We start from the raw sequence: 20,662 nt of genomic DNA, 5'->3' as shown, positions 1-20,662 counted from the left end.
CTGTTTGGAGATGGACTGGGTCTGTACTGTTATGGCAGCCACTGTATGCTGTGCTTTTAGCTTGGAAGCTTTTAACATCACACTCAGAAATGTACTGTTATTCTTGCATAAGAAGTAGATACAATACTTTACATCTCAAATGGTTTCACAATGTTTGGTGATATTAATTCGTCTCATTTTTCAGATGTACAAAAAAAAAAAATAGAACCTAATAATTTACAAAACTAAGCATCAGATCCTAAATCTCTCTTCCATCATCCCAGATAGTTTTGAAATCTAATGTGGACAAGCAAAACAATGAATATAATGAATTATTTTTTCTTTTGTAATAAATATGTGCCTACATGATGGTAATTTTATCACTGGGCAAATGCACAAATTAAAATAGGACTCAGGATTCTTGACCAGATTTCTGTTTTTTAGCTGCACTTTAACAGTGAAATAACACTGCCTTAAGATGTGTAGAGCATTAAATTCTACATAGCTGAGAATCAAAGTCTTCATGTGTTTGTTTACTTATACAATGGCATTTCAAGCTCCTTTAGCATCATTGGTGTGCCTGGACACCCTCCAATTACATGCTCAGATATTAGATAAGATAAATGCTAAAATAATGTGTCTATAATTATTGCTGATGATACCAGAAGGCTTTTTGATACCACGTCTAACACCAAAAAAAAAAAAAAAAAACTCATTTAAATTAGTTCATCATAATAGGGCTAAGGGAGAATCATTGCAGCACCAAGTGCAACATCGACAATGTTGTCAGAAATGAAGAGGCTCAGATCTGAAAAGTTTTAGGCCCTAGGAATTTTGCTGGGATACTATTTCAGGAGAGGAACGGTGCAAGACTGTCCTTCTCTACCTACTGTATTCCTTGGAAAATTCTTTTCTATTGAGTAGTGCCAGATCACTTTAACGAGAAAATCTTCTGTGCAAAGGTTAAGGACCATCAAAGTCATCCTTGCATTGCACAAAGGCAACTCTTGCAAATTTTGGACTGATACCTGAGGTGGGTTATCTCTCCTACCTCTAGCTACTGGCAAAGCAGATATCTTCAGCAGAGTTACTCAGTGGAAAGAAATGGGCACTTCCAGGATGTGGTTCACTTCATCCTAAAATGACTGTCTGAAATAACTATAAGATTGAAACCTTAGCATTGCCTTTTCTTTCCACTTACTGTTGAGAGAGTCCAGAGAACTACCTATAAATAAATCTCTCCTCTGCAGGATTTAAAGTTGTCTGGGAAGAACTTCAAGCCTGATGACACATGATAGTGGACTAGATATACCTGAAAAGGGCATTTCTCCAGCTGGATATTTAGTCTAGTCCTAGGATATAACTTCAAGCAAGAGGGGGTGGAGGAATATACAAAACAAACCAGGTGGCATAATAGACATTCAGAAACCTGTCGTAAGAGACCTCAGGGGGAAAGTCAGTTATTTTCCGTGTCTACAGTGAGTCACTGATCATCTCCTATAGCCACTGGTGAAGGATGCAGAGATCTGAAGATTTTAAATACACATTGTTGGTTTGTTGGTTTTTTGTTTGTTTGTTTTTTCAGAAACTAAAGTGTTTTGTTTTGTTTTATTTCTGGAAATTAGCTACAAAGAGTGTTTAACTCAAATATTATTTCCTATTTGACCCAGCTTCACTAGTGGCTATAATTTAGGACAGAACTTTGTTCTTTGCATTAATTCCAGCCTTAGTTCTACAGTTCCACCACTACCAGAATCAATTACATTGATGCACTTGAGGGCAGAGATGACCATCTAAAAATGTAAAAGGACCCAGTCCAAATGCTGATCTCACTCCATTATAAATAAGGTGTATCTCCACCTTCCTTAGCTATAAAGGAAGTATAAATATACAAGGATACTGGTAGTGAAATAAATAAAATAAAATAAAAATAAATGTGCCAAAGAAGGATCAGGTCACCGCTTTTCCACCTCTTTTTTCATTGCTTGAGGATACATGTGCTGTGAACATTTTGAAGGAAGACCACCATCATCACAACCCCCTGTGCTGAATATCAGCTGAATGCGCTCAATATTACATCCTGGGTTTGAATATCCTCCTGCGAGTTTCTTTTTGAAAAGCCTCACACTCCAGGGCAGGTAATGGTATTTATTGATCACCTCTGACATGTTGTCTGTTCCTTTGAGGACAGAATGGCTGACAGCCCAGAATATCCACCATCCACCCCTTGCTCATGATCCAAAGCTCATGATCCATGGAGTCTTTCCATGGGCACCAGTGTCTCTGGAGGTGGGCCTCAAAGAAAAGAAGAGGGACTTTTCAGAAGCTACATCTTCCAGTAGATGTGAATAGATTCATATTTTTGAATCAACTGCTGAACCAACTGGATCAATCCTGCTGCAGTTCCTGGTGCAAGCTGCCTCTGCTTTACTGAACACAAATAGTAGTGGCAGCAAGTCATTACTTGGGCGAAGGCCCAAGGTCATGGGAAAGTCTTCAGGATTGGGTGCTTAAGACAGGGGAATGAACTCAGAAGATACTTGACTGTAGGTGCATTAGAAATGAGATCATATATTTTTACACACAGGAAAAAACTGGCTTTGGTTTAGTAGAAGAGATACAGAATAGACTGTTTTGCAGCTCAGTCTGCTGAGTTATGTTTGTGGGTGTTGTTCCTCCTAAGATATGTTTTGATATGCTGAGATGTGCATGTAGGCCTTTAGGTCTATCACAGATATCACTGCTCCTCACCCACTCCTGCAGCTAGAATGATGCAAATGGCTCTGCAGGTGGGCAGTGTGAAGAGAATATCCCCTACTTGGTTAATGCACTCTGACCATATTTCCTAAGCTATAATCAGATACCAAGCTGAAAATTGGCCAAAGACATTTGGAAGATATTGCAGAGCTATCTAAAAACACATAGAAATTTTTGTGATTATCCTAAAGCCGTGGGAATCCACTTATCTGGGTCAGGTTTATTCCAGACACTCATCAAAATCAATAATCTATAGGTGTGATAGATGTTTTCCAGTCTCTGTCACTGGATTCACATCGACTACCATCTTCTCATTGTCTTAAAAGAAAAATAGTTCATGCTCCCAACTGAGGAGATTTACTGTGGAATACAGAGAAGATTTGGGTATCCAGTGGCCTGGAAGTTAGTCAAAGCAACCTGGTAATTTCTAGGAATGAGCACAGAATAAGATCTGGCAACTGATCTTAGTAATGTTGGGGTAAAGGCCTGGCCCTCAAAGTTTGAAGGCAGGCCTGAGTTTTTATTCGCTTTACACACATGCTAAAGATGCATGACATCATGTCAGAGATGTGGATCATGTAGACCAGAGAGAATGGAAAGGCAAAGTGATGAAAACACAAGATTTCATTTGTAAGTCATATAAGTCATTGTAAAACATTTTAAATCATGTCCAAGCTACCAACACAGTCTACCCTGATCCATCCTACTGAAGTAGAACAAGCATTTATATGCTTGACCAGCCTGACATCTTCAAGAAGCCAGGGGAGATGAAGACATACCAGTGGAAGGCCTGGAAAGCCTGTTGGAACCTACTTGTCTTCCAACCCAGTTGTCTCTTAAAAAATAAATAAATAAATAAAATCCTCCAGAAGCCAGATGTTTCCTCTGGAACAGGTCAGGAAACATTCGAACAGACTTTCTCTGTACCATGGACAAGTGAAACCTGAAATGTGCTGCTAAAGCCAGAAGCCAAACTAAACCTGTGTGTTGTCCAGTCTGAGGGCAAGAGCAGAAAAAAATAATATTTTGGAACAGCGATTCAAAGCATAGACACTGAATTTGATGCTCAGCATTTGCATGACATAACTTCAAGTCACTTTGCCAATGAGTCAGTGAGAGGTGTCCTTACCAGAGCTTGCACCTGGCTTTGACATCCCCAGATGCAAAAGGACAACTCCACAGAGCAAAGAGAACAGCCATTCCTGTGTGGTGTCTGTGAAAGACCAATACATATGCAACAGGAACAGATATACATCATTGAATCTCATAGGCCTTCACCTTTCTCTCCCATGACTCTTTTGGAAAAGGCCAACTAAATACAGACAAGGTTGACAGGCTATATGCATGTATAGCATTTTTTGATGTGCAGGTTTTTATAGAAAAGCCACCCTATGGAAATTTAGCAGAATAATATCTCTGTTATGTACATCTATACAGTACGCACAGTACAAAAATTCTTATAGAAAGGTTATCAGTGTCTGACAAACTTACTTGTGTTTTCATAAAGGAAAACATCCTGCCTGCTATTAATGGAAAGGCCCTGGGTGACTGTTCAGAAATCCATCATAAGTTCAGTCTCTCCTTCCTCATTTTTGGCTTTCCCATGGGTCCTGTTCAACTCCTACTTGAGGATCCTCCTCTCCCCAGGCTCAGCATAATTCTATATTCCCCTCCACTTCCTGTCCCAAACTGGTACTTTAAAAAAAAATCTATTATGAGGCAGCTGCAACCCAAGATCACAGTTCAGGACCTGTGCCTATTCATTACTGTTTCCTCGGAGTCCCTAAATATAGTTTATAATTTATCACAGAATCTATAAATCTGCTCTAGCATGACTCTGCAGGAAATAAATTCATCAGCAACCGTTTTTGCATCCATGCAGAAAAGGAATGACCTTCTGCAACTGGCTTCTTCTTCAGTTCACCTCCTGTACATAAAGTTCCTCTGGCCTCCCTGGCCATGGGCACTCCCAGCATAAGAGGAAAGAGAAGAGTCTTGAGGACGAAAGAGAACAATCTTGAGAAGCCACCAACAGTCATTGACACTCACACACATGCATTTGCTGCGGTTCACATTGCTTCTCCTGACTTCTTAATTATTCATAATGGTCTCAGCTGAGAGAGAAAGCTTTTGTATTACTGGTGAATATTAGGGGAGAGGGTAATTAAAAGCAGAATTGGAGCTGAAGAGTTGTATCCTGACCTGGAATAAAGCAACATGGCTCAACTGGCAGCCCTTCTCCTTGCAGTCAATGGGACCAGCCCAATTTACACCACTGGGTAATTTGTGGCTTAGCAAGAAAAAAGTTATCCAGTCAAGTAGTGTAAGAAGATTAGTGTGGTTCTAATACAGAAATAGTTAAGCAAATGATTGCACTATAATATTGCAATATAGTATTAACTGGAAACTAAAACAGTTCATGGGCTAAGCCTAAATACACATCCAGAAGTTTGGCTAATTATCCACGTTAGCATGAATGTCAGTCTGCGAGGCTCACAAGCAAGCTTTCCCTCAACATTTCAGTCACTTCTGTCTTCCCAGAGGACAGCTTTTCATGAATTATTTCAGTGCCTCTGGAGTCGACAGTAACCCAGTGTGGAAATGTAAAAGGACAGGTTAAATAACCAGGTGTTTTGTACCTTGAGAGAAAAAAATGAGTTGAGCTGCAGGTCAAAGCCTTAATTTAAACTTATAACAAGGGGAATATACACCTAAGATAGAGCGATCCAACATCCACCCAGAGTCTGCGTGGCCTCAGGGGGTTGTGTGAAACAGGTATAAATTTGCTATACATTTGTGCTGTGCCTTGGTTGTCATATAGGAGTAGCTTAGGTAGCCACGTGGGCATATACAAAATGTTGGACAACCAGTAAAGACCGTCAGATGTCAACAGTCATCCCCCAGTTCTCTAGGTCTAGATGCACTTTCACATAGGCATGACACATACCCCATTTCCTTTTCTGATAAGGTATGGAATCCACACTACTAGTCCATCTATACATATACACGTATGTTTTTCCAGAAGAATGCAACAATGACAAAAAAAAAAAACTTTCATAGAACAAGTGTGAAGATTAAAAAAAAAAAAAAAAAAGTTAGGAAACACCAGACTGAACTATTCACCCTCCCTCCACCTCCATTTTTCCTTCTGCATATGGCACTAACACCCAAGGTTTTTTTCTTTTGCCTCACTCAGGGCACAGGGAGGGAAATCCCACAGGCTGGTGGGGTTTCAGTGGTGCTCCTCAACCTGCATCCAAGTGTTTCACAAGTGGTGTATTTGTTTTCACAACGCATCTTTGAGGAGTTTTATCTGTTCTCCTGATTTGGGGATGGAGGGAAATGGAAGAAATGAAGCCCAGGATTTGCACTTCAAGTTGAAGGGAAAATAAAGAACTTTTACAGAGTTTAGGATTATGCAGCATTAACCCAGGCAAAAGATCCCCATGCTTCAGAAACCACCGAGAACAGTGAACATATCTGCAAAACAGACCTCAGGGTATGAAACTGGGCATTCCCAAATAGGAGGATCATACAATTAGTGCTTTTTCCCATGTGACAAGACTGGGTTGAGTTTCCCAATGGCGTATAACAACTCTGTAAAAGAGGTAAGGATAAATATGATTTTTTAAGGCATATTTTACAGCTCTTTTCCATAAAAACACCTCCACTTTCTTATCCCAAACACTGCAAGAAATAAGACAGGTTTCCTCTAGTCCCATCACTGTCCCCCAAACTACAACAATTCCCAAGCGAATCAGAAGTCTCAGTGACCAAAAAGGAGTGTGTGAATGCACCGTTTAGGGTAATGTGTGTGTTAGGAAGTAGTGCAGTGAAATAGGAGTGCATCTGGAGGGAAAACCAATCTGCACTGAGAACACAAAGGCCGTATTTTAGGAGGTATTTTCAGGCTAGTTCTAGTCTGGGCACGTGGCCTCAGCTCCCATTAGTGGCAGTAGCACATTAAGAAGGGATCATCTAAAAGGAAACCATTTTGGATGATTAAAGGTACAATACCATCACCCTAAACGGGAACTATTTTGAAATTGCTTCAAAAGTGCCTCATCTGAATCTCAATGCTAGTGTAGATGCATCCTAAGACAACACATAATTCAAACACACAGAAGAAAAATAAAGGTTTTCTACAATAGCACATTGTGTCTCTCAATCTTGAAGCAGCCTCAGTAACTTAAAAAACATCCCTTCAATATTTTGTGTCTGTTTGTGTGCACATATGTATACTCTCATAGCAACACTGCAGGTGAGAGGTTAACTAAAGCAGATAAGTCAAGGTAATAAAACTGAAACTAATACTTAGGCAGTCTTATTGCACTCATTGGGGATCTTTGGTAGAAAGTGATTGCCACAGTCACATCAGCACAGCAACTGTTACTCATGCAAATTCCCAGAAGGTAGTTGGCCTGCATAAAGAGCACAAGATTTGACCCCCACTAATGACTTCCACTGTGTTTTCTACACAATATAGATTATCGGAGTAGAGCTATGACTCAGAGGTCTTTCCTGCTACAACCTGCCCATCATTAGTTCTTCCCTGCAATTTCAGAAATGAAGAAATGCAGAGTCACCTTTCACAGGATGTTTGCCCAGGAAAAATGCCTCTTGGCTTTTCCATAATCCACCTTTAGGAAGGAGAACGGAATGGGAAGGGAAGGGAAGGGAAGGGAAGGGAAGGGAAGGGAAGGGAAGGGAAGGGAAGGGAAGGGAAGGGAAGGGAAGGGAAGGGAAGGGAAGGGAAGGGAAGGGAAGGGAAGGGAAGGGAAGGGAAGGGAAGGGAAGGGAAGGGAAGGGAAGGGAAGGGAAGGGTAAAAGGCATAACTGAGAAACTGGCAGCCACTTGTGTTATTTAGCATCTTGGACAGTAAGCAGTGTGTGCAATGTGAGTAATCCCATTCATTCATGTCCCAGCATTCGGATATATGATATCTGAAGTAAGGATGCCCCAAAAATTTTTTAAAAATAAATAAAAAATTATATCTTTCCTAGAGCATATACAGACAGAGTGTCTGCTTTTGTGTCTCAAAACCTTTTCAGGATGCCCATTCTCTGAGCTGGCTCCAACCCTGCTTCCTCTCATTCAATGCCCCTAAGACCTATGAAACAACATCAGGGGAAACTGCAAGAAAGTGTTCCCAGGTTTTGGGGAAAAAAAAAAAAGAAAAAAAAAAAAAGATGGAACAAGAAATTCAGGAGCCAGCTCCCTCTAAAGCAAATGGAAACATTCAAACATAATAATACATGAGTGCAAGATTTTGCTTGATTTACACCATTGCTGAGGAGTTGGAATCAATATCTTAGTTCAACTGCAAACTGTTGATGAGCTATAGGAGGGGAAGGTTGTAGCATCATGAATTAAAAAATAATAATCTCTCAAGCTTAATATCAGCAAAGATTATTATTTTCTTTGATTTGTCAGACTAATTGAAAATAGCTTTATAGTTAGCGGATGATTAATTAGGAGCCAACAAGATCTCCATCTTTATTTTAGTAATTCTTCACTGTGCTTTATTTCAACATTTGGTCTTTATGTTTAAAATGCTCCTTGAGAAAGTAAAAAGGTGATTAACATAGGATTTTAAATGTGTGCCATTTGTTCTGAGTTTTTTACATATTTTTGTCAACAGAGTCAAAAGGAAATAATATACAACATTACAAAATTACTGCCTGTTCCGCTTACATCTGCCAAATCCTCCTTTTTGGTAAAGGTATTTTAACTAGATTCATTTAGAAACAGAGGAGAAAAAAAATAAATAAAGGTTAATACTCCTCCCTTCTTTCCTTCCCAATTCCCAAAACAAAAGAACATTGGACCCTGTGTACAATCACCTTGAAAGTTTTGAAGTGGTCTTGTGAGCCTTTCTCACATGAAACACCCTTAATCCCATCCTTCAGAAGAAGAAGAGCCCATGTCACTGGTACTCTCCACAGATTTTCTCCCATGAAAAAAGGATTTCAAAATAGCATCTGAAAGATATGGTGGTATTTGCAGGTCACATCTGTTGAGGTTTTTAAGGTTGGGGTGTGGGGGTGTATTTTTGTTGTTTTGTTTTGTCTTTTAATCATTTTCTCACAGTCTTGGCAAACTCTGTCTTATCACATCATGCCTATATCTTCAGCAAAGGGGGTGGGGTGATAAGAAGTTTAACCCTTCGTTTCAAAAGTAAATGCCCAAACTGTATGACAGTTTAAAGAAGTTGTGTGGGTAAATACCAAAGACTAAAAGGAGGACTGTTTCCTAAGGAACCATCAGAAATCAAATGATAAGAACTAAGCAGTACTATTAACAATAATATTAACATAAACTGTATTATTTCAAAAAATCTCATGCAGGGAAGGGTTCTCCCAGTTTTGTGGGTTGTCCTCTGTCTACCATCAAACCCAGCCTTTTGCAACAAATTCTGCTCATTTCTGCCAGCACAGGGTCATGGTTTGGTCCATCTCAATCTCCCATCAAGATCTTGATTTAGACCACCAGTTTACACCAGGAAGTACCCAACTTCTCCTCTCCAAAGTCTTGAGGCTTTTCCTAACCCTGCCCAATAAGTAGCCGGGACTACAACTGTCCTGCTGTACCTTTGCACTTACCCCAGTCCCAAGATATCACTGATATAGGGGTGGCACCATGGTGGATGGAGAGCACAAGGGACCTGTCCCACGTGGGAGGAGGGAGCCCAATGGGAGGCAGTGGGGTCACAGTGACACACAGCCCATTTATTTGGAGGTGATTTATTTCTTTGTTTTGTTTTGTCAGTTTTCATTTGTGTGTTGTTTTTGTTGGTTTTTTTTTAGGTTTGATTTGTTTTGTTTTTAAGCCACCATAAACACTGCATTGCCCGTCTGCACGAGTCCAAAAAGACACATATCCCCATCCCCATAGAAACTATGCAATAAGTACCATCAAAACAAATTCTAAAAAAATAATAATAATAATAATAATAAATAATGAAGAAAGAAACAAATTCCCTTTCCAAACCCAAGCACAAAACACTTTTAAGTCAACAGAATTTAATCTAGTTTATTCTCAAAAAAAAAAAAAGAGGAAAAAATATGAAAACAAAACAAAAAAGCAGGTCTTATCACTAGCAGTAAATAAATTTGTACAACCATTCAGTCTGTATAATAGGATGAAATAAATCTACATCTTTCTTATTTTGGTGCGTTGAATTATACATACAAACAACAATTACAGGAACTTGTTCACAATGCATATAGACCTGGAGAATGGCTATCTGAAAACCCCTTGTTGGCAATGTCCGCATGTTAACACTGATTGCCTGACACCATTGGTACTTCCTATGTAAAAGGCCCATGGCCCGAAATGAATGATCTCCCTACAGGTTTTATTTAGTTAGTTATTTAGTTAGTTAATTAGTTAGTTAATGCATCATCAAAACCGTTCTAGCCAGCCCCCTCCCCTTCCCCAGAAATGAAAAAGAAACCAAAATTTAAAATAAAAAAAAAAAAAAGAAAATTAAAATAAAATAAAAGGAGAAGACATGACTGGCAGTTGGTCCATTTGTTCATAAGACCGCGTTTCCTCTTGGTCTGCATTGTTTGTTTTTCTTGTTTTTAAATTGTCCTCCCATCCTCTTTTTTTTCTTTTCCTTTAAAAAAAAAAAATCTCTCGAAGTCCTTCATGCCTTTATCTTTACAGCTCTCCAGATGCAATAAAGTCTTCCTCGAATGTACAATATTTCTTACAATATAAGTTATATGCAATGTTCAGCATTTTTTATTTTATTTTTTTTTCACAGCACTAGAGATCCTGTCCAATAGGGAATGCAAGTTCTGAATGGCTTATTCACAAATGGTATCCAGATTCAGTGGGTAAGAATACATAGACGCCATAGTGAGTTCCTTTAAAAAGTGGCAAACATCACTTTTTTAAAACTTTTTTTTTACTTTTTTCCTTTTTTTCTTTTTTTTTCTTTTTTTGTGCTTTTTGTAGTTTTTTTTTCTCTTTTTATTTTTTTATTATTATTATTATTACTTTCGCTCTTACGCCTTCAAATAACATTTTTATTTTCACTTTTCATTCTTTTTTTTTCCCCCTCCCATTTGACTCGGGATGTCAGACCCATAACCGCACGCCTGCAAAAATGCAAGTATATAAAGTAATTCTCATTTTGAGACTGTAAGCATTCAGCAGGGGAGTCTACCGCTAACCCATGGCAGTGACCATACTGGAGGGATGGTGAGGTCCGAAGGAGAGGCTGGATGGAGGATGCATCGGTGTCGGTGTAGTCAGCATGTGGCTGGAGTGACTGAAGGGTGAAATGTGGCTGATAGAGGACATGTGTCTGGAGAGGGCGGCGGGGTTAAAGGAGCTGCTCTTGGGAAAGTCTTCGAGGTTGTCATGGACCTTTTTGCACTTTTTGGATTTGCTAGACATTTTTCGGTTTCTGGTCTGAATTCCTTCTTTCTTCATAGTCAGGGGTCTGTTAATCTAAACAAAAATCAATTATTTTTTTTTGTGCTTCCATCCCTTCTCCCCAAATCACCGTGGGATTCCTGTGCCCCCATACCCAGAAAAGTGCCCAGGTCCATCTGAACATCCAGCAGCCCCCTCCTCCCCTTGCCTGCCCCACATATCATGGCTACACAAATTCATCCCACCCCCAAAATTCAAACCAGGGCCAAACCCACCCCTGAGAGTTGCAGAAAATTCCAGGTTTGGTTGAAATTTCTAAAGATGAAAAAACAGAAAAGTGCAGAGCCTCACAGGAGCAAACCATACCCAAAAAACTTGCAGCAGCTGAAAAATTTCAGCTATCTGCACATTAGGTAATTGCAGTGTGTTTAAGAACAAGACCAATCATTATCACCTTGAAATATTCCCTGCAGACACCAACTCACCCCCAGGCTTCCTGACTGATCTAAAACCATTAACGGCAACAGCTGCTGGGATTTCAGTGCTCCCAGGGGTCTCGGACTTTCACAGTGGCATTAGGGTGCTGCTCAAAGTCTTCATAAAAGCGACAGCTATTTGAATTCCCTGTCGGTTTTGGAATTATTTTGCACTGACTATCCTTTCAGGTTTATCTTATCCAAACTGGTTTTATTTCTAAGGCTTTTTAGGTTTATTTTTGGCCTGAAACAGATATCTATGCTGCATGGTAGAGCACTTTCTGCTTGCATGAAGATATACCTGGAGAAAACCAGAGAGGTGGTGGAGTCTCCTCCTTGGAGATCTCCAAAAGCCACCTGGACATGGTCCTGGGTACTCTGATCTGGGTGGCCCTGCTGGAGTGGGGGTTGGAGCAGATGGACCCCAGAGGTCCCTGCCAACCTCAGCCATTCTGGGATCCTCCAAACGTAAAGCATTACATTCTCCTGCAGGGCTGTAGGCAGCAGCAATGACTGTTCACACACCCAGCTAGGAAATGGTAGCAAAGGTTCTGTAAGAAACTCCCGTTGCTGCACAGCCAGCCAGCATCACAACATGCATTAGCACAGGTGTCATGAAAGACCCCAAAAATGCAATTGGGGAGGGACTTATACATCCAACATCCGTAAAAACCCTTAAAAATCTGTACTTGGGGAGTGACATGAGTCTGTGCTCCCTCTGCAGAATCCCACCCAAGGCAGAAGGCAGCCCCACAGGAGCGCCCAGCACCCCACAGAGATAAGCACCACTTCTTTTAATACACATGGGCACACAGAAGTGCTGGTGGGTGTTCTGCAAACTGGAGAAAAGGGAGAAGAAACAGATCTGCTGTCCATCAAGAACTACCATCTCAGCCCTATCGAAGGACAATGGAAAGTGATTCCTGCAGGGATCCTGAGCAGATCTTCATCTGCAAGATCTTCAGCCAGCACAAGGAACAAAGCGCTCCCTTCTTTGAGATCACAGAAAAGTTTAGTTTCTTGCTTGGTGCCTTTCCCCACAGCATGAGAACCATTCGGTGATTTCTCTCCCCAGGGAGACAGGAATACAAAAGCTCCCTGTTACTGGTAGGGACAGAGGCACAGGGAGAGGAAGGAGCATCCCAAAGTTCGTCATCTCAGTCTCAATGAGTGACCACAGGCTCTCCATACCAGCAGTGGTGAGAAACCTCACCTCATCCTAAAAAAATGGGTGAATGGAAGGCTGATTACCTCTGGATAAAGGCAGCCAGAGGGAGCAGCCTGGCTTGCCAGCAGCTAAAGGTAGGAGGGATGAAGCTGCCCATGTGCAGATCAACCGCAGCCTCGGGGCAGCAACAAGCCAAAACCTCAAATGTCATGGTCTTTAAATACAATATCACCCTTCTCCCTGGCTTCCTGTCCTCACCAAGGGAACTGGGACACGCACACAAGGAAGGCCCTTTGCTCCAGCCTGCGATGGGAAAGCTTTGCCTGCTCTGTTGTAAGTCACCCAGCAGGGATGTGCTGCCCAGGCTCAAAAAGCAGGAGGCAGCCCCAGATGAATCCCACCAGGCAGCAATGACAAAGCAGACCTGGAAGTCCTGATCTCTGATGAACTCAACTCAAATCCAGGGATTTGCATCATGATGTGAAGTCTCAAGGGCAGCCAGAACTGACTTCCAGGTGAAGCAGCAAACACAAGCTCAGGAGCTTGTGGTGGCAAAGCTACATTAACCTGGTGCTGGGACTGGTGCTGTGCTGGCACTGGGATCAAGCACAGTGCTTGGTGCTGTGTCCTGCAGGACACTGACCACATCCTTAAAGCAACATCTTTCATGTCTTGTTCTATTGCAGAGAACAGACCAACCCTGACAACGATTTGATGTGAACCTGAAGGATGAGAATTTTGCCCAGGGTGGTGACAAGCCATGGCCAGCCCTGCGTCAGAGATGCCATCCCAGATGATAGCATCATCCTGCTGTCATGGTCTCACCCTTCTAGCAGGTACCGGACCCAAACAGATGAAGATTCGGATAAATGTCAGGAGGAGAGAGACCAACAGTCACAACAGCAAGCTGGAAACATTTTGTGCTGACTTCAAAAGCCAGTCACAGCAAAGTTAAAGGGGTCCCCAAATCATCAAAGCCACGGACTCATCTCTGCTTCTGGGGTAGAGAAATGAGAGACCTGGAGGGAAGACCTTCTCCATGAAAATCCATTGTGATAAAAATGACAAACACATGCTAAATTAAAATTAAACCAGCCCAAAGCATGTATATGAAATTCATTAATTTCAGATGGAGCCAATTCATTATGGGCAGGAATTACGCTCTTTGTTTCATCATATGCAAAACACTGACTGTCCTGCCTTTGGATACTGTGAAACAAAGACCTTTTCTGAGGACTTTTACCAAAATTAATGGTGGCTAACTCATTTCTATGGGTGCAGGCCAGTCTGCTGCACACCTCAGGTGAGGTACAGGCACTCCTACCCATCTCTGAAGTGAGTGAAGGCTGATCCCACTTCTAAGAAGGACTGAAATAACAAGGACGAGAGCCTCACATTCAACAGACCAAATCCAGGGGATGGTCTTAGACATTATAGGTCTGATCTTGCTCTGACTGAAGACAATGGGATTTTGCCATTGACCTCAATAAGGTCCTGTCACTGAAGTGGATTTATCCTTTAAACATAGTCATTACAACGTTGGGTTAATCTTCCAGAGTGGCTGTATCTTAGAGAGCTCTCTGGGATGCCACAGGATGAAAGGCATCGTATCAATGTGAAATATTAGTCATTGTTAATATTGGTGTTAATGGAGCTGGCTCTTGTTGAAGTCAGTGGGAGAAATGCCAACAGCTTCACTAAACGCACCCCAAGACTGTTATGATTATTGCTAATATCCTACTGACAAAGGGGTTAGCTTCAGCTGTGGGAATCAACAGCAAAACAAACTGATGTAGCTCATGAAAAAAATAGTTTTGGTGTAATTCACTGCAATCCTTCCTGGCGTGGGCTTAAAAAACAGGCAAGTTTCATCTTCATATCAATCCATTAAAACAACCTAACAATCTGAAGGTCCAAGAAAAACTCATTAAACTCAAAGCAATTAAAAGAAAAAAAAGTGAGTTTCCTACAGCCTAGCCTAAACCAGAGTGAAGGCATCTTCCAAGCAGCCAAAGGACTTCAGCTGTCATTGACACGAGATCTGTGCAGACACTCTCTGCTGCTCAGGAGGAACATGCTATGGTGAGCTCTAGAAATCTGTGTATTTCCAGTTCTTAACGGAGAACAGATGTAGACACAAATACACCAAAGGAGAAGGACCACATCCTACACAAATTGGTCTTGCACTCTAAAATACCAGACCAATTTACACCAGCCAAGAAAACTTGTTCATATGCAACCACCAAACTTCATCCTTGCCTTGAGTTGATTAAAGGGTGATGCCAGTGCCACTCAGCAGGCAGTTAGCAGAGCTCCTACTGTCTTGCCTCCCAACAGCCAGAAAATAGAAGGCATCTTGGTGAAGCTACCACCACTTTACCACCAGTCCCCCCCCCAAAAAAAAAAAATGCTCATATTTTATTTCTGAAGTACAGTGTAGCCTTCACAGCCACACACTTTGCAAGCCACACTGGGCTGCAGAATAATGCTTAAGTGCTCTGCCCCTGTAAAGCTTTAAAGCTCAGGGTGGTATTTTCAAGGACAATCAGCAGCAACATTGCCCATTTCTCACCGTAGTAATAATTCATCAGCTACTGGGAAAAGTGAAAAAGAAAAGGATCTACCCACTCATAGCTAGACTGTAGTACCCTTGCCTAGTTCTGTTGCTGTACACAGTATCTCAGTCCTCTAGGGGTTTCATTTAAGCAGGTCCCATTAATGGAGTTGCTCATAAGGCAAGATACTACTTGACTTCGGTAAGTAGCTGTGCTGAGCTTTTCAGCAGCTGACGGTGTGTTTAATGAGTATGAAAACGGTTCCAATGTGCTCAAGGCCTGCCCCATGTCACAAATTTCACAGCTGGATCAGAGTTTCCCTAAACAGTGGGTCTAGGGGTCAATTCGGGCCAACTAGGTTCACAAGTTGGTGTTAAAAAGAAAAAGAGAGAGGGAGCGGGTGCTCTCACAGGCATGTTCCTGGAGAGCCCCAGGACTCATACACGTTAGGGGGGATGCCTCCAGTCTGATGATTATGGTACAAATACACCTGAAATTAGCATCCTACTTGCCTTTGTAGTCATGGGGAGAAACTGGACCCTCTTTGGGGGAGCAAATCATCTCATCCAAACACAAGCATCTCCACCAGGTCCAACAAGTGGCACCTGACAAAACCCTATTTCCTTCCAAGGGCTTTGTTGGGGTACAAGGGGTGCAGCTCAGTTATAGGTCTCCCTGCTGCTGCCATCCTGAGCTATGTGATATAAGTCCTACCTCTGGTGGCTGCACAGCCCCAGTGAAAACAGAGCAAAAGCATAGACTCCTCCAGTGAGGCTGGCTGACCTTGCTGCCTTCTTGCCAAAATAGCAAACAGAGAATATTTTCTCATGATACTCTAAGAGGTTTCACTCCTCCTGCCTGGTCCAGCCTTTTGTTTGCAGTGATCACACTGAAAGTTTGATGACAAGCTTTGTTTGCTACATAGGACTCAAAATATGCTGAGACGCCTGCCCACTAAAGGGTAAACACATTTTCCTTTTTTCCAAGGGAGATGCCTCTCACAGAACAGGTGAAAAATTAGCCTGGTTGGGTTTTGTGTTTTGTTTTTTGTTTTTTTTGTTTTTTTTTTCTACTTAATCCAAACTTGTTTACTCATCCCAAGAAACCAAAGAGCCTGAAATAACAAATGGAAGGGACTGAAACACCACAAGGTTTGGCTGCCCCATGAAACCCAATCCATCTTTGATGTGTTTGTGTGGGTGGACATGAGGGCAAAACATAGCCTGATATTTCTAAGTCAAACATAAAGCAAACGACCACTAGAAAACCCCCCCAAAAAAAGTGATATCAAAGCACAGAAATTGCAAGTCTCTTCCTTCTTCTGACATAATTATTCTAATGCCACATGTGGAATGAGAGTAGCACGAGTTGCCTTAAGACTCCTTTTTAGCAGTATTATTGGGTAGAAGACTTTTCAGATCCCTTTAGCTCTTTCCCTGGGGCACATATCTCTGGTTCCTGCAAGCTGGCTTTGCATGGAGATATTAGATTAAATCTGCCAGGCATTTCATTTCATTTCTCCTTCCCTTCCATGACAGATGCTTTAAAATTCACATCACAGGTTGAGCAGACTCTACAACCCACTAACTAAATCAAGCCCTTTTTGGTTTAGGAATCGCTTGCGTCAAATGGGGCAAACGCTAGACCTGAATAAATCATCTTTGGGGACTGGCGGAAGGACAGGACAAAGATAGCCACAAACCCAAGAAAGGCCTAAATAGTAGCTGGCACATTTTTCTTTTTTGGCGGAGCTTGTATTTGCTGGATGAACCAAGCTGTGCATAGAAGGGGTATCAGTTTGCAGGACGGCGTGTTGTCTTTTCCAGCACGCTGAGCCCGATCAGCAGTGGATAAGGTCTCTCTGTGTTGATCCACCCCTCCTTTCTTGGCTCAGGCATGGGAAAGCTCTAACATTCCCCACAGACCATCCTGTTTTATACCTTCCCAAGTCCAATCAACTACGTTCGAGGGGATGCCTGCACATTGCTCCAATCCTCAGGGTCCCCAAAGGGATAAAAGATGTATCAGGACCACCCAATACTGGAAATCCCTGGGTCAAGGAAGAGCTTGGACCAGCGAGCATGGGAAGGGAGGCCCTGCTACCGAGCGCTACCGTCACACTTACATTGTGCAGCTTGTAGTAGAGCCCGCAGGCGTTACAGACGGGATCGCCGTTGGCATTTCTCCTCCACAGGGTGGTGGTGGTGGTCTGGCAGTTCGCGCAGGACGTGCCCGCCCTCCTGGCTGCAGACTGCGGGGTGGGGGGGGACACGGGAGGGAGAGGAGAGGGAGAGAAAAACGCCCGCATTAAAAAGGTGCAATCAACAAAATCGCTGAGAAAGAAAACATCAACTGTGCAAGACTGACACACATCAGCAGAGGCCTCCAGAAACTGGCTTGTGAGAACAAATAATAATTCTGGAAAAAATCCCGGAGGTACTTTAATCCCAAATTATATATGAACTGAATCAGGTGCCAAAGGGCATCCTAAAAGTGAGTGCTAAACCTCTGATAGGACTCATCAAAATTAGCACTGCTGGCACAGCCCATTCCAGAGGGGAAAATAGTATTTAAATGCCAACATGTCTTTCCATCTTAATTCTCTCAGACCCCCCAGGGGTCTAATTCTGCAGTCAGGGCCTGAACCAACAATTGCAGGAGTCAATGGCATGAGTCATGCCGGCTCCGGCGAGTGCCGGATGAGACCCGCGCCGTGCTTGGTGGGCAGCTGCTCGCTGGGTCCGACCTCAGGTGTGGCCCGGTCCCATAAATTTGGCTCCGCTTCAAAGGATACGTGCTCCAGATTGGAAATAAGACTGCGGCAAAGAGCGAGAATCCCGACTTTTTAATTACACCCTTTTGCAGCCTCAACCTTCATGTTTATTTAAGGATTGGTAATGAGGCTGAAAGAAGAATTTACCATTTCATAAAAGGGGAGGAACAAAACAAAACAAACAAAAAAAAAGTATAAGTATCAAGGTGTATAAAGAAGCTTTTTTGTTAACTGTGATAAAGATTTAGGAAAGCCAAATCTAGCCAAGTCACTTCTCATTCACATGTATGAATTCATGCTTATCATTTAAAAACTGTAACTTTGGCATACAAATTGTCCTTCTGCCACTGAAGGAGGAAAAGGAGTCTGCACACTTTTATATGAATGTGGATGCATGCCTGCGTGTGTGCAAGTGCCTACAGCTCCCAAAAAAGACCTTTAGATCCCACTCCTATCTCTTCTTCATCAACATGACACAGTCCCAGAGCTCTGATTTCATCCCGATGTGCTGCTTTCAATGGGACTGCTCATGTGCTTAAAGTTAAAACATGTGCTTAAGCGATTTGCCAGATCATAGCAATGCTTGGCACCTTGCAGAACTGAGCCTTTAATGCTCTCTTTTGTGCTCTTACTGTTTCAAATTTACCCCTCACCCCACACAGCAGCAACTGTAGCACATCCAACATTTAAAAAAAAAAAAAAAAAAAAAAAAAAAGTACCACATCTTTGGATACCATGCAGCAAACCCAAAATGCAAACATGGACACTGGCACAGCACTAGCATTAATACCAACTCTTGTTAGGTCATGTTGCAATTTTAATCATAATTGAATGTGGCGTAGGTGGAGAGAGGACGGGTTGGTTTTGTTTTAGATAGAGTAGGAATATTTTTTTCTTTTTTAATTACACAAAAAGAACTGTCTGAAAAATAAATAACGTTGTGCCCACGAGCGTTAGGAAGTATCACAGAGTGCCTGCTCTGACAGCAAGGGGATCTCACCACGCAGCATGAAAGGTTTTCTGGTTGCAAAAATCCATCCAAAGAGGTTGAGACACCCCACCATGAACAGCAGAGCCCATAGGATGCATTTGCACACATAGACCTTTGTCCTGTCCTCCTAGGGACTGTGCCAGGGCCCCAAAATTGCTTCCCATCAGAACTCCTGGGTTGGTAGGCATGCTTCATGTGCAGCAAGGACGTAACTCCTTGCAGAGCCACACGTTCGCCGTGACCCAGCGGCCAAGCACGGGTGGCTCGGAGGCTGGATTGAGTCTCTCTGTGGCAGCTTTGCCCTTATCAAACCCAAAAATCAAGCCTAAGGAAATTTCTGAAAACCAGTGATATTTGACTCAGCCCACACAGGGGAAACATCCCCTTTGAAGACATTTGGGGTTTCTACGCAGTGCTCACCGTAATTTCTCATATGGTAAATGCATTTAAAGACACGCCTGGTCACCACCTTGCTACCTTTTCAGGATTTCAAGCAGATCCTCACCGGCTAACTTTAAATACACAAATAAATCACAGTGTCCACTGTCTTCTCTAAAACCTCTTCCATCTGCCACATTCTCCCTACAAAACCTCAGCATCATCATCTGAATATTTTAAACCGTGTTCTCTTTTGGTCCCAGACTGTACCTTTCACACCGCATTTTAAACCAGAGACACCAGCAGCAGGCAGGAAATAATGAATAATAACACTATCGTAAAAGCTCCCAGGAATGGTTTCCACCAATACTCATCACTGACCCAATCCTAACCATGTTATGGGATGGCAATAGGGTGCCAAGTGTCCTCTGCAGGACCCGACGTTGGATGGGAGTGAGGACACAACTTCATGCACAGGTTGGCTGTGCTGACGCTGATGGAAAGGTGGCATCAAGGAGGGTGCAGAAGGAGGAAAAAAGCGCTGATAAAGATGCTTATTTTAGGGGTGTTTTCCGTGCCCAAATTTACATGGGGTGTCCAAAAATCTGCAGGTGACAGCTTCCTAAAATTAGACTACATGCACCAATTCCCTCAGAGAAACTGCCTATAGTCCTTCCAAAACCAGAGCAGCCGGAAAGGGAAACGGAGATCTCTGCGTCCACATGGGCAGGGAAAGAGAGAAAATTCAGAGGAAGGTTTTGACTCAGCAGTGAAGGGGCTGCCACAAGCTTTGATGAGGGTCGAAGGGTCTCCAAGAGGGATGGAGACCATTCAACCACAGTGGTGGCTCAGTACCACCTGCTTAATCCTGCACCCCCCCACCACCACCACCACCAATGCCTCCAGACCCACAACTGTCCCGCCAAAATGAAGCAGAGTTCCCTGCACCTTCTCACCTTGCAAAGCTCGATCCATCATCTCCCATAAAGGAAGCCTTTACAAAGCCACCCATTGAACTCAACAAAGCTTGGGCTGGGTTCTCAGCATCTAAGGGTTTATTTGACTTCCCTCTCCAGACCATCGGAGCCCTTTCATTAGTTGCAATGCACCGGGGATCAGAGCCCACAAAACTACCCTAAGGTCAGGCAGGAAGCTTGTGGCAGAGCAAGAGGTGCATGCCACGGCCCCCAGCCCTG

General features: G+C 42.6%; 1 protein-coding gene across 9 annotated transcripts in view; it reads right to left on the bottom strand.

Moving 5' to 3' along the window:
• Nucleotides 1–10,209: 10,209 nt before the first annotated feature.
• GATA3 (GATA binding protein 3) overlaps nucleotides 10,210–20,662 on the bottom strand; it is a 28,476-nt gene continuing 18,023 nt past the window's right edge. For all 9 annotated transcript variants that reach the window (XM_040546722.1, XM_040546756.1, XM_040546739.1 and 6 more), the window contains exons 5-6: nucleotides 17,450–17,575; nucleotides 10,210–11,200 (exon numbers count right to left, since the gene is read on the bottom strand). In XM_040546722.1, coding sequence (XP_040402656.1) covers nucleotides 10,916–11,200; nucleotides 17,450–17,575 — 411 coding nt within the window. In that variant the 3' untranslated portion in view covers nucleotides 10,210–10,915. The remainder of the gene's footprint in view (nucleotides 11,201–17,449; nucleotides 17,576–20,662) is intronic.

This window comes from Cygnus olor, chromosome 1 (assembly GCF_009769625.2).
Source record: "Cygnus olor isolate bCygOlo1 chromosome 1, bCygOlo1.pri.v2, whole genome shotgun sequence".
Taxonomy (NCBI): Eukaryota; Metazoa; Chordata; class Aves; order Anseriformes; family Anatidae; genus Cygnus; species Cygnus olor.
The sequence above is the reverse complement of the archived record's forward strand: the minus strand, read 5'-3'. Positions and strand labels throughout refer to the sequence as shown.